Source organism: Zeus faber (assembly GCF_960531495.2).
Source record: "Zeus faber genome assembly, chromosome: 5".
Classification (NCBI taxonomy): domain Eukaryota; kingdom Metazoa; phylum Chordata; class Actinopteri; order Zeiformes; family Zeidae; genus Zeus; species Zeus faber.
In genome coordinates this window covers 28,052,044-28,064,581 of record NC_137192.1, presented here as the reverse complement: position 1 = coordinate 28,064,581, position 12,538 = coordinate 28,052,044, and the positions used below count along the sequence as shown (strand labels likewise).

Below are 12,538 nucleotides of genomic sequence, written 5' to 3'. Positions count from 1 at the left end.
GCTGATTTCAGATTTCCAGTGATCAGCATCACCAATGATCTGAAGTGGGAGAACAACTTCTGACTGTCCTGCACCAGCTCAAGAGGCTCTACTACTGAAGGCGGTGAGCCTACTGTCGGAGAAATTCTCTTGCGTTGTCGCTGAGGTTAATCTCCCCGCTACAGGAAAACAAAACTGAGAGTATTAAACATATTAATTCTGCAGAATAAAGAGAAAGATTCAGAGCTGCTTCAAAGCAGTGGTCTTGATCAGTCTGCCTCTACTTTACTTGAAGAGGTGTTAATAGTCATGAGAGGTTGTGTCCCATTCTGAGACCAGCCATGTGATTCTCTGTTGTCTTCAGTAACATTTACATAACGTCATACAGAGAAGAGTAAAAGACCATTAAGGGTTATCTACACTATACTATGACAACGCACTAGAAAAAACCCAGGTCGTACGGAGGGAAAAATCCTGTGTGAAGCCATTCACAATTCTAACTAGAAAACAAAAACAAAAATCATAAATCACATTATGGAATAAATGAAGAGGAAGACATTCCACAAATACATAATACAATGCAGATTAAGCAATGGTTATCGCTAAATAATGACAACAACAAAATTAATTGTGTGAACATAATGACCAACACATCCTATAAGTAAGGATAAACATAATTAGAGCAAAATCTTCACCTTTTAACATTTGTGTCTCAACGTCTCCGTCATGATCATAAGGTGGTTTCCAATCATCTAGTGGTATGGAGACAAAGTGTCCCTCCATCATATTAGTAATTATCTTACGAAGGATAGGTATTATACACGCTAGGCAGCAACATAGCATTAAACACATTATCACTACAGGTATCAATATTTTTATGAGCGTAGAAATCCATGCCCCGAGTGCATTTCTTAACCAAGTAAATGGATCACGTTACTCTTTCATAGCTTGTGTTGCTGAAGACGAATTCCCTGATTCTACATCATTGGCAGGAGTGTTGGTACAACACGACTCACCTATCATAGCGCATACAGCTCCCTGAGCAGCACTTATTATGTCTCGTACCGTACAATTCTGGAGAACCATTTTTGACATTCTGAACGTTGAAGTTCAAGTTCAAGTTCAAGAGATTATTTGTCACATACATATATATAGGGTCATACATATATGCAGTGAAATGTCATGACACCCGGTGATTACGCACAATAAGCTCTATAAGCTCTAAAAATACAAAAAAATACCAAAATGTGCGTAATCGACACAAGGTCGTATTTTGGGTTCTATAACGTGTTCATAGTTTCAAACAGGATTGATTGGTGCAAATGTTTGGGAGTGAGCTCTGATGGGGCCGTGCGATGCTGGGCCAGCACAGTGGAGTCCTCACCCAAGGTGAAAGCTGTGGCTCCACTTGTAGGATCCGTCCACTGCAGTATACACAGAGCAGCACTGCTGCAAAGAAAATGCTGCAGACCTAAAGGCTGTTCTAGATGAGGCGGTCAGAGTCCACTCATCAAAAGCCTCTCTTAAGCAGTAGTCTGGTATAGTGTATGTAGTATACAGGGGCGTTGCCAGAATTTTGGGGCCCCATGAAAAAAAGCCTACCGAGCCCCTAACAAAGAAATCAGAATGTTTCAGATTAAAATAACATACTAATCAATATGTATTATTAAATGTGCTGCTATAAGCTTCTTCTGCTCTATACTGCAATTGTGCAGATTGTAGTGTCCACCTTCATCCTTTGCCTATATTAACAGTATCGCAAACATTTTTGGTTCCTAATGTTAACAAAAGCTGTCTGTGTCATGAGATTTTTATGATGCTTTAATATAAATACTACACAATTTTTGTGTAGTTATTATAGTTATTATAATGTTTTTATATGGTATTGTGGTCAGTTTTAATATAGAAATAACCAATGATCCATGTTTCAGATTAAATAATTGATTACCAATTCTTATAAACAAGGCTAACCCTCTTCTGCGCTCTGTAATAATAATAATAATAATTCCTAAAAACATGCCTAAATAACATACCCAAAATAAAATAAAAATCCTGAACTATGTGGACGTCAGGCATAAATGTGGTACCTACAGAGAACAAGCATCTGTGAAACTGCAACAGTACATTTACATTTACATTTCGTCATTTAGCAGACGCTTTTATCCAAAGTGACTTACAAGGGAGAATAACATTCAAGCTACATTGCGACAGAGACATTAGTGTAACAATAAATACTGCTAGGTAGTGCTAAGTAATTGTAAGTTAGGAGAGGAGATACTCTCTGAAGAGCTGGGTCTTCAAGTGCTTCTTAAAGGCAGAGAGGGAGGTCCCTGCTCTGGTGATTTTTGGCAGCTTGTTCCACCAACATCGAACTACAAATGAGAATAACCTGGATTGTCGTGGTTGTACGGCCGGCAGAGCCAGGCGACACTCATTTGATGAGCGCAGCATTCGGGGGGTAACACGTGCTGTAGGCCAGCATAAGAGACTTGAACTTGATGCGAGCGGCTACAGGTAACCAGTGGAGCTCGATGAGCAGCGGAGTGACATGTGCCCTCTTTGGCTGGTTGAACACCAGTCGCGCTGCGGCATTCTGTATCATCTGCAGTGACTTCACCGCACAGGCCGGCAAGCCTGTTAAGAGAGCGTTGCAGTAGTCGAGACGGGACATCACCAAGGTTTGTATCAGCAGTTGAGTGGCATATTGGGTCAGGTACAGCCTGACTTTTCGGATGTTGAATAGTGCGAAGCGGCGGGACCGGGAGACGGCGGCAATATGGTCCGAGAATGTCAGTTGGTCATCAATAATGACACCTAGATTCCTTGCAGCCTTGGTAGGAACAAGAGATAGAGAGTCAATTTTAATATCAATGTTGTGATAAATACCTTGTTTGGCCGGGTAGACCAGCAGTTCCGTTTTTGCCAGGTTTAGTTGACGATGATAATCGTCAACTAAGACAGTTTTATACTTGAGTGGGATCGAGTGAGGGTTTTTTGAGCAGTGGTGCGACCCTAGCCACTTTGAAAGCGGAGGGGAAGGTGCCGGAAGTTAGGGAAGAATTAATCATATGTGTGATTGCCGGGGTGATAGTCGGTGATATGGCTTGAAGGAGGTTAGATGGGATCGGATCTAGCGGACAGGTAGTAGGACGACTACATGTTAGTAGTTTAGGTACCTCACTTTCAGCGAGGGGGGTGAAACCAGGGAACGATGAGCCTAGGGCTGGAGAAGACAGGTTGTGAGTAAGTCGTTTAGTGAATTGGCTGCTGATGGCTGCCACTTTGTTAGTAAAAAAGGAGGCAAGGCAGTCAGCAGTGAGGTTAGTAGCTGGGGGAGGTGGTGGAGGGTAAGCAGAGACTTGAAGGTGGCGAATAACTTACGCGTGCCTGTGGCACCGTTGATCCTATCATTGAAGAAGGCCTTCTTAGCAGCAGTGATGCTGGAAGGGAAGGAGGACAGCAGTGTCTGGTAGCTTGCAAGATCTTTAATTGTTTTGGATTCGTGCCATTTCCTCTCTGCTGCTCTGAGGTCAGTGCGCGTTGTCCGGAGGGTGTCAGTCAGCCAAGGGTGCGACTGGGTTGATCGAGCAGGTCTGGTGGATAGTGGACACAGGCTATCCAGACATGAGCTCAAGGTGGAGCAGAGAGAATCAGTGGCATCATTAACCTGCAGAGAGGAGAAAGTGCCGTGAGGTGGAAGAGAAGAGGAGAGCACAGAGGAGAAGTGGGTGGGAGCCAGGTTGCGGAGATTGCGGCAGATGGTAACCATGGGTGGGGAGGTGGGGAGTTGTTTTGGGAGCTGGACATTGAAGTGGATGAAGAAGTGGTCTGAGAGATGAAGAGGGGTGACCCTTAGGGTTGTCCGTGGTACAGCTCCGAGCAAGAATGAGAACAAGCTCTTTGCCAGCCTTGTGAGTCAGTGGAGTTGGGACCTGTCCTAGGTCGAATGAGCGAACCAAAAACAGGAAGTCAGCCGAGCTTGCACTGTCCAAGTGGATGTTCATGTCTCCGAGGACGAGCATGGGACAATTGTGCTCAGGAATTGATGACAGCAGGGTGTCAAGCTCATGTAGGAAGTCACCTAGTTGTCCTGGTGGACGGTAGATGACGACCACATAGGCTTTCACCGGAGCAGTCACCAGGACGGCGTGAGCGTAAAGTTGTTTAAAGGCAGCAGTGGATTTAATTTCCATGTGTTGGAAATTAGCAGGCCAGTCCCACCACCACGGCCAGATGGTCTGGATGTGTGGGAGAATGTGTAGTTTGTGGAGAGTGCAGCCGTTGTTGCGCTATCCTCCGGTTTAATCCACGTCTCAGTGAGAGCAAGGAGCTTCAAGGAGAGGTGGTTGGCATGACAAGAGATGAAGTCTGCCTTGTTAACTGCAGATCGACAATTCCACAAGCCAACAGAGAAGGAGGTCTTTGCAGTAGATGTTTGCTGCAGAGACCTGAGGTTACCCGGATTGCATCGCCGTATGGTATAACGAGGCTTTCTGGGTGACCTTGAAGTTGTAGAGATGTGGTAGTAGCACATTATGTATGGAGTGAGAAAAAGAAGGTAGGTTTGCCTTGTTCGGTGGACGTGCAGAGGTAGACGTGCGTCTTTACACAAGAGCGACGACAAATGGGCCAACGCTTGAAGCTTACGCTTCAAGGGCAGGACCATAAATAGGTGATAGAATACGGCTGCTCATGTGATTAGGACTTGCACCTGGCTAAGAGCACGCCCACATAAGAGAGGACTTACCTGAATAGGGGGTGTGTCTGGAAACACAACTTTGTTGGCAGATCAGCAAATAGTAGTGAAATGTGCAGAGTCAAACCAGTAATCCTAAGTTGCAATAGTACAATAGGAGATAACATAAACAGAGCAGTAATGCACTACACAGCAACCTCAGCACTAAAGCTTGTCAAGACAGTCAAGACATTATGTGGGCATTCCTGAGGACGTTCAACAGGATATTAACCATAACATAAAAAACTCTGACTTACGTTGCTTTTCTGGAAACCCGATTTCGTTTTTGAGGGGGGCATAGTTAGATAGGTTATCTCTCGTGAATGCTGCTACCTGCAGGAGCAACTGTCAGATCAGCGTTTTTTTTCTGCGTTTTTCTGCTTGTGGAGAATGGACCAAACCATGTGCATTACGGGGGGGGGGGGGTACAAACTGGTTGTTTGGGTAGAGATGCCTGATCTGATTATGGTTTTACGATTTAATTTTCATCACATATTGTCAGAAACCTTCTGACAATATGTGATGAAAATTAAATCCTGGTTTCGATTCCACCTGGGGCGCTTTTGGCACCGTGCTCCGGCGGGTTATTTCCCAAATGGGAGGCTTTCTGTGTGGAGTTTGCATGTTCTCCCCGTGCTTACATGGGGTTTCCTCCACCTCACGTCAGTAAGGACCCCCACCAAAAACATGCACACATCATCGTCTGACCAGCGATGGACACTCATCACCAGGTCCCCGGGCGTGTCCACGAATGCTGCCCACTGCTCCTGGCTGTGCCCCCGGAGGAAGGACAAGCCAGGATGGGTTAAGCGCAGAGGCCTCATTTCACCGGCCACCAGCCAAAGCATGTGCGTGTGTGTTGCAAACACATATAAACATTGATATGTGATAGACAACACAATAGTGTTGTCTATCATAACACATGTATAACACATGCACATGCATAACACATGCATGTTATGCATGGGCATGTGTTACACACACACACACACACACACACACACACACACACACACACACACGTACATGCTTTGGATGGTGGCCGGTGAAATGTGGCCTCTGCAATAGACCCATCCTGGCTTGTCCTTCCTCCTGGGGGGCAGCCAGGAGATTAGAAGAGACATTCAGATTTTGTGTTTGCATGTTCTGACGGTGAGATGCTTATTTAAGCAGCTGCACTTGCACACCCCAGCCCCCACTGTGCACTGGATCCATGCCTCTCTACACTGCGGCTCCTGCTGAACGAGCTGCATGAAGCGCACTGTGCACAGCTCCACACGGTCCATTCAAGCTCTACACAGTCCATTAACTGGGCATTCTAAGTGATTCACCGGAGACTGCTGCCTTTCCACGCCAGCAGCGACACTGCTCTCGTAACATGACTTTGTTGTGGAGTGTGTTCTGCGTCCCGTTGTGGGCCCTGGTCGCGGTGTTGCTGGGGATCCTGGTGCACGCCCAGCGCAGAGGAGCCTGGGACCCGCGGCTCTGCCGCGTCCGTCTGGACGGCAAGACGGCGATAGTCACAGGGGCCAACTCAGGTCAGTTAACTTTCTGGTCAACGTTGCAGCTGTTTTCCACTAATTAGGGGCTTATTTGTGCTCTATTGGAAAATTCTCTAAAAACCCTTGTCTGCTTTTAAATTTTCAAACACTTGGAGATACAGATCTATTTATTTATTTCCAGTTGTTGTAATGCTTATCACCCCTTTTCTTTGACTGCTTGTTCTTTCGTTTTCGCTATAACCAAATTTTGAAAAGACTAAAACTGAGCGGAGGGTTTCACTGTTGCACACTGTTATTTGTCAGTCCAAACCAGTGGTTCCCAACCACCGGGTCGCGGACCGGTGCGGGGCTGTACAAAGACGGGCAGGGGTGCCCTGTTTAGCCAGTTGTTTTTTTTGCAAACCCAAACTAGAATAATCTCAAATCAACAAGACGCGGCTGGAATAACAAAAAAAAAAAGTGACGTAGTTCCATGTGTTTCTACTTAACCATCTCAATTCCTGGAAGAGTTGGTAGTTACACTGAAATAACCGATCAAACTGAACGAGATCAGAATTATCTGAATAACTCAGCCAATTGACCAGCCAGTGGAAACTTCCAGATAAACACAAACAATTTGTTGCTGTACAGTATATATACCGAGTAAACAGAGCACACTCATGTTATTTGAAGCCCAAGGGCTGGAGTTTTAAAACTGAGAATACATCTTTTTCAATAACTATCACGTGATCTTTCTTCTTTATCACAAGTTTATGGTAAAGATATTTGTGATTTGTAAGGTAATTACAGAGCAAATGTTAGAGCTGCCTGAATGCAAACAGAGGTTCCTCACACAGTGGAATTGCATCTCTATTCCCCACAGCAACTCAAAATCAACAATAGGTGGTCTGACTACTTTTATTTATATATTTATATATGAAATATCCGCAAAATCCCCCGCATTTGGCAATGTTAATTTTACACCCTGACAGGTATTCCTATGCAGATCAAGAAAAATGTACTTGCACATTAACATCGCTCTCAAGCTTGTGGGGCCAAAAGAAGAACACAGTCTGCAGTGTTGTCATTTATCACCTTTCCTGTTGCCCCCTAACAAACACCCTGTCAACTCCCATTCACTTGTGTCTCCCGACAGGAATCGGCAAGTTTATTGCCATGGACTTTGCGCGTCGTGGGGCCCGTGTTATCTTGGCTTGTCGAAGCCAGGAGCGGGGGAATGCAGCACTTGAAGAGATTCGAAAGCAGACAGGGAACTCCAATGTTCACCTGAGACTGTTGGACACATCCTCTCTGGACTCTGTCAGGACATTTGCTGAGAAGTTCATGGCGGAGGAGACGGCTCTCCACATACTAGTCAACAATGCTGGTGTATCAGGTCGGGACTAGAAGGAATAGTGGGACAGACTGACACAGATATATAGATATAGATATATATGTACAAACATGTAGTTAGAGTCCGACACATGGTTCACATTGTTGACTCCCTCAAGACTTAGTTAAGTAAATAAATGAATGACAGAAGCATCATTTTGTCCTCAATGCCCTCAAAGTTCTGCCTTCTAATTTCTCTTATCTCTAAATTTAGGTTTGCCAATGGGGATCACCAAAGATGGGCTGGAGGCATCTTTTGCCACAAACCATCTCGAACCCTTCCTTTTCACCAACCTGCTTCTGGGTAAGAGACCTTATGGTCCGTTTTGCACCAAACTGTACTAGATTTTCTTGAGACATGAAGAGGTGGCGCAGGCGCAGGAGGTGGAGTGGGACATCTAGCAAGTGGAAGATTGCTGGTTCAAGCCCCATCTCCTCCAGATAATGTGCTGATGTGTCCTTGAGCAAGACTCCCAACCCCCTAACTGCTCCCCAGGCACCTCTTAGATACTGTATGTCTAAGAGCCCACTGCTCCTAGATATGTCAGTTACTAGGATGGGAGAAAGGCAAATTTCCCCATTGTGGGATGAATAAAGGTTTATAAAGAAATATATTTAAATATCAGATTTCCATTGCACGCTTCACAGCACTTCTTTAACACAAGGTAATTACAAATTGTCTATTTTACCTTTCCTCCTGAACATGTCTGTTCCCCATCCCGGCTTCATTTTCTAATTCTTTCTCATTTCAGATCTGATGAAGCGTTCAGCCCCAGCTCGTATTGTAAATGTCAACTCTAGCACCCACAGAAAAGGGAAAGTGGACTTCTCTCACTTTCGTGGAGAAAATTTAATCCACAGGATGGATAACCTATTGATCTATTGCAACACCAAGCTTCACAGCCTCATCTGCACCAATGAGCTCGCACGCAGTCTACAGGGGTCAGGTAGTCAAAATATTATTTATAAACCCCACACAAATTGTATTGTAATTACATTGTAACCCTAACCATCATGCTGTCACTGAAATGCTTATACTTTGTGCAAATTAAGTTAAAGTAAAAATAATATATAATGTAATTGACATAAATAAGAAGTTTACACAAGTTTGGTAAAGTAAGCAGAGACATTTTCCAAAATTTGTGTTAAGTGAGCATTGTGAACTAAAGTCAATGTTTAAAGTGCATGTGAATGCAACCAGACCTGTTGCTTCTGGTGGGTGGAGTCAGCGTGTTGCATTGAGCAGAGTCTTCAAGCCAAGAAGCTGTAAAGGCTTCAGAGACTCCATTTGATGTCGAGAGCATATTTCCTCAATTCTTCAGATAAGGAGGTCTGGCGTTGCAAGATTAGTGAGGAGGAGGTGAATTATGCTTCTCTGCTGATTGGTTGAGTTGAGCCGGGTTTGAAAGGGAAAATAAAATGCGGCAGACTTTTGTGTTCTAAAGTTTTCAAAACAGGTTTGCAGGGGGAAAATGGATTTTTTCTGTTTCTTTACATTGTGATTTCCTAAATGCGACACTGCCCCCAGTGGACATGTTATCCACAAAATCTGTCCAAGTATTAAACTAAAGGGTCCAGCTGCCACACAACCTAAAACTTTTTTTCATAGTTCCTACAACTTCTGTTTGCTCTCCATTGATTGTTCCTTTCTCTCTTTGTTTTTGTGAAAGGTGTCACAGCAAACTCTGTCCACCCAGGCATTGTCATGACAAAGATTATCAGGCACTATCATTTTTCAATCAGATTGTTCTTCAACATGATTGGAACCTTCTTTTTCAAGGTGGGCCAGTATTCGAGCTTCACTCGTGAAGTTGGCCACAAAATGGTTTTGCTAGAGTACCTTAATGACATCATTACTTGTCACTATATTCTGTGTGTGTCTGTGTTTTTGCTGCGTCCACCAACTCTCTCCATATCTCAGTCTGCAGAGGAAGGGGCCCGCAGCACCATATACTGTGCACTTGCTGAGGAAATGGAGGGAATAACTGGGAAGTATGTGGACAGTGATTGCTCCCTGGCTCTTCCCGCCCCACAAGCCCAAGACCCTGCACTGGCCGTCAAGGACTTTGAGTTCTCTGAGAGAGTGACCTCAGTGGACTCGCTGGGCGAGATCTGAAAACACAACTGGGGTCAAATTACATGTTGTGAAAGTGGGGCGCGTTTGAAACTGGCAGGATTTTAGCAAAATCAAGTATCTTCATTCCTCATTTGACATTTTCTTTATGTTCTTTTAATTTGAAATTAAATTAGTTACAGTATCCATATTTGCCCATCCTAGTGTCCTATGTGTCTGGGAGCGGGTGGGTCGGGGACATGGACATTGCCCGGGTACCAACTCCAGATCTTGACCTGTTGCCTTGGTCAGTGGCATCCGCAGGAGGGTCTAACCCTGACATGCATGCCTGGTGTGCTCGTAACAGCCTTAAGCTCAACACCACCAAGAAGATGGTGGAAATGCTGATTTCAGATTTCCAGTGATCAGCATCACCAATGATCTGAAGTGGGAGAACAACTTCTGACTGTCCTGCACCAGCTCAAGAGGCTCTACTACTGAAGGCGGTGAGCCTACTGTCGGAGAAATTCTCTTGCGTTGTCGCTGAGGTTAATCTGCCCGCTACAGGAAAACAAAACTGAGAGTATTAAACATATTAATTCTGCAGAATAAAGAGAAAGATTCAGAGCTGCTTCAAAGCAGTGGTCTTGATCAGTCTGCCTCTACTTTACTTGAAGAGGCGTTAATAGTCATGAGAGGTTGTGTTCCATTCTGAGACCAGCCATGTGATTCTCTGTTGTCTTCAGTAACATTTACATTACGTCATACAGAGAAGAGTAAAAGACCATTAAGGGTTATCTACACTATACTATGACAACGCACTAGAAAAAACCCAGGTCGTACGGAGGGAAAAATCCTGTGTGAAGCCATTCACAATTCTAACTAGAAAACAAAAACAAAATCATAAATCACATTATGGAATAAATGAAGAGGAAGACATTCCACAAATACATAATACAATGCAGATTAAGCAATGGTTATCGCTAAATAATGACAACAACAAAATTAATTGTGTGAACATAATGACCAACACATCCTATAAGTAAGGATAAACATAATTAGAGCAAAATCTTCACCTTTTAACATTTGTGTTCGGCATTCGTCTCGGTCATGATCATAAGGTGGTTTCCAATCATCTAGTGGTATGGAGACAAAGTGTCCCTCCATCATATTAGTAATTATCTTACGAAGGATAGGTATTATACACGCTAGGCAGCAACATAGCATTAAACACGTTATCACTACAGGTATCAATATTTTTTTGAGCGTAGAAATCCATGCCCCAAGTGCATTTCTTAACCAAGTAAATGGATCACGTTACTCTTTCATAGCTTGTGTTGCTGAAGACGAATTCCCTGATTCTACATCATTGGCAGGAGTGTTGGTACAACACGACTCACCTATCATAGCGCATACAGCTCCCTGAGCAGCACTTATTATGTCTCGTACCGTACAATTCCGGAGAACCATTACACGGATCGAAGTTAATTCTTGTTTAACAGCTTCTTCTGCTTGGATAGTTGCATTAATAAACAGTAACAGTCTATAATCTATGATATTTAGCCACTTAAAAGCTGCAGATACACCTACAGGTGCTATTACAGACGTAAAAAAATGTTCTGCTCCGCCTACAATGTTGTATGAAGTCTTGCTGTTCTCAGACATTATCAGAAGATGAAAGAGAGGTCTACCACTGTAACAGGCAGTCATAAAAATAATTACTTCAGGGTTCTCTGACAACACTGTCCCTGAGTGATAACACAGTAATCATTAACTCAGCTTCTGAACATTGCTTCAACAACTAGGTACATTTAGGATAATGTCACATTTAAATAAGAACTAATCAAAATTATTCTGGTTCTGTAAGGCACTCTAATATCTGACAACAATTTTAACGATGGAGCTGAGTATGAGGTATAGAGCTAAATTCAATCAAGGTCTTTCAATTTACATGCTTGCATGCATTTAATCTTACAATAATTCCACTTGAGCCTTTTAAATAATCGTGTTTGCAAATCGGTTAAATACAAATAGCAACAACATTAATAAGTTACAAGGACCTTTGAATGCTGGACATGTCATGGCCTTACTCGATTGTAGAACAATTCTCTTTGATCAAACCTGTTGTCAGTCCTCCAAGTCTTCCCAATCAGATGCAGTCCCATCTACACTGGTCAAAACTGCAGCCAGAGGATTACTGCTTAAAACCGCGGAAATAAAAAACAAATAGATGGGTTGGTTAATCCATCAATACACAATTACAACATTAATTGATCCACATGTTATTTTCAAATTTAAACTTACAATTTTTCGAATGCCCAAATTAAAAGCCATTGGAAATACCAATTTACTAGTGCTTCATGCCATTGTGCCAATTGGTTACTGCTGTAACATTGCAGAATACCCCTCTGTGGGATAGATAAAGGATCATCTTATCTCAACCTGGAGATCACTTTGACACAGGAACACCAAAAGGAAAAAAATCAAGTAAATCAAAAAAAAGGACTAAAACTTTATAAACCAAAAACTAATGCATTTCTGCTGCTACTATGCAATCATATCTGCCCTCTGCGATGTCTTAAAGATATATTTTGTAAGCAATTTTTCCCAATTTATATTGATCAATTTAGTTTTATCAATTTGGAATGCTTTGCGATAAAAGTCTGGTAGCAAAGCGCAAACTATAGTTCTGAAACAAAATCTCACCATTCTCCTCACCTTACCAAAGTCGCATTAATGAACCAACAGACACCTTTTCCAGCAACTTAATATTCTGTTACAACACACCACACCACTATGATTAACATCACAAAAATTTCTCTAAACACAATCCAACAGTTCAAACCATTCAATATCTATTCATACTCCTTCAGTATAGACTACTGTTATTAACTGCCA

General features: G+C 43.1%; 1 protein-coding gene across 1 annotated transcript; it reads left to right on the top strand.

Annotated features, from left to right (window-relative positions):
• The first annotated feature begins 6,060 nt into the window (after positions 1-6,060).
• On the top strand, positions 6,061-9,847 carry LOC307229942 (retinol dehydrogenase 11-like). Its single transcript, XM_080000074.1, has 5 exons — positions 6,061-6,252; positions 7,352-7,591; positions 7,802-7,891; positions 8,340-8,534; positions 9,509-9,847. The coding sequence occupies exons 1-5, from the start codon at positions 6,093-6,095 to the stop codon at positions 9,553-9,555; spliced, it is 732 nt and encodes a 243-aa protein (XP_079856200.1). The 5' UTR covers positions 6,061-6,092; the 3' UTR covers positions 9,556-9,847.
• The last annotated feature ends 2,691 nt before the right edge of the window (positions 9,848-12,538 follow it).

Coding starts and splice junctions, on each gene's coding strand:
- LOC307229942 (XM_080000074.1), top strand. CDS start 6,093: ATGACTTTGTTGTGGAGTGTGTTCTGCGTCCCGTTGTGGGCCCTGGTC. Junction 6,253..7,351: donor AGTCACAGGGGCCAACTCAG/GTCAGTTAACTT, acceptor GTCTCCCGACAG/GAATCGGCAAGTTTATTGCC. Junction 7,592..7,801: donor CAACAATGCTGGTGTATCAG/GTCGGGACTAGA, acceptor CTCTAAATTTAG/GTTTGCCAATGGGGATCACC.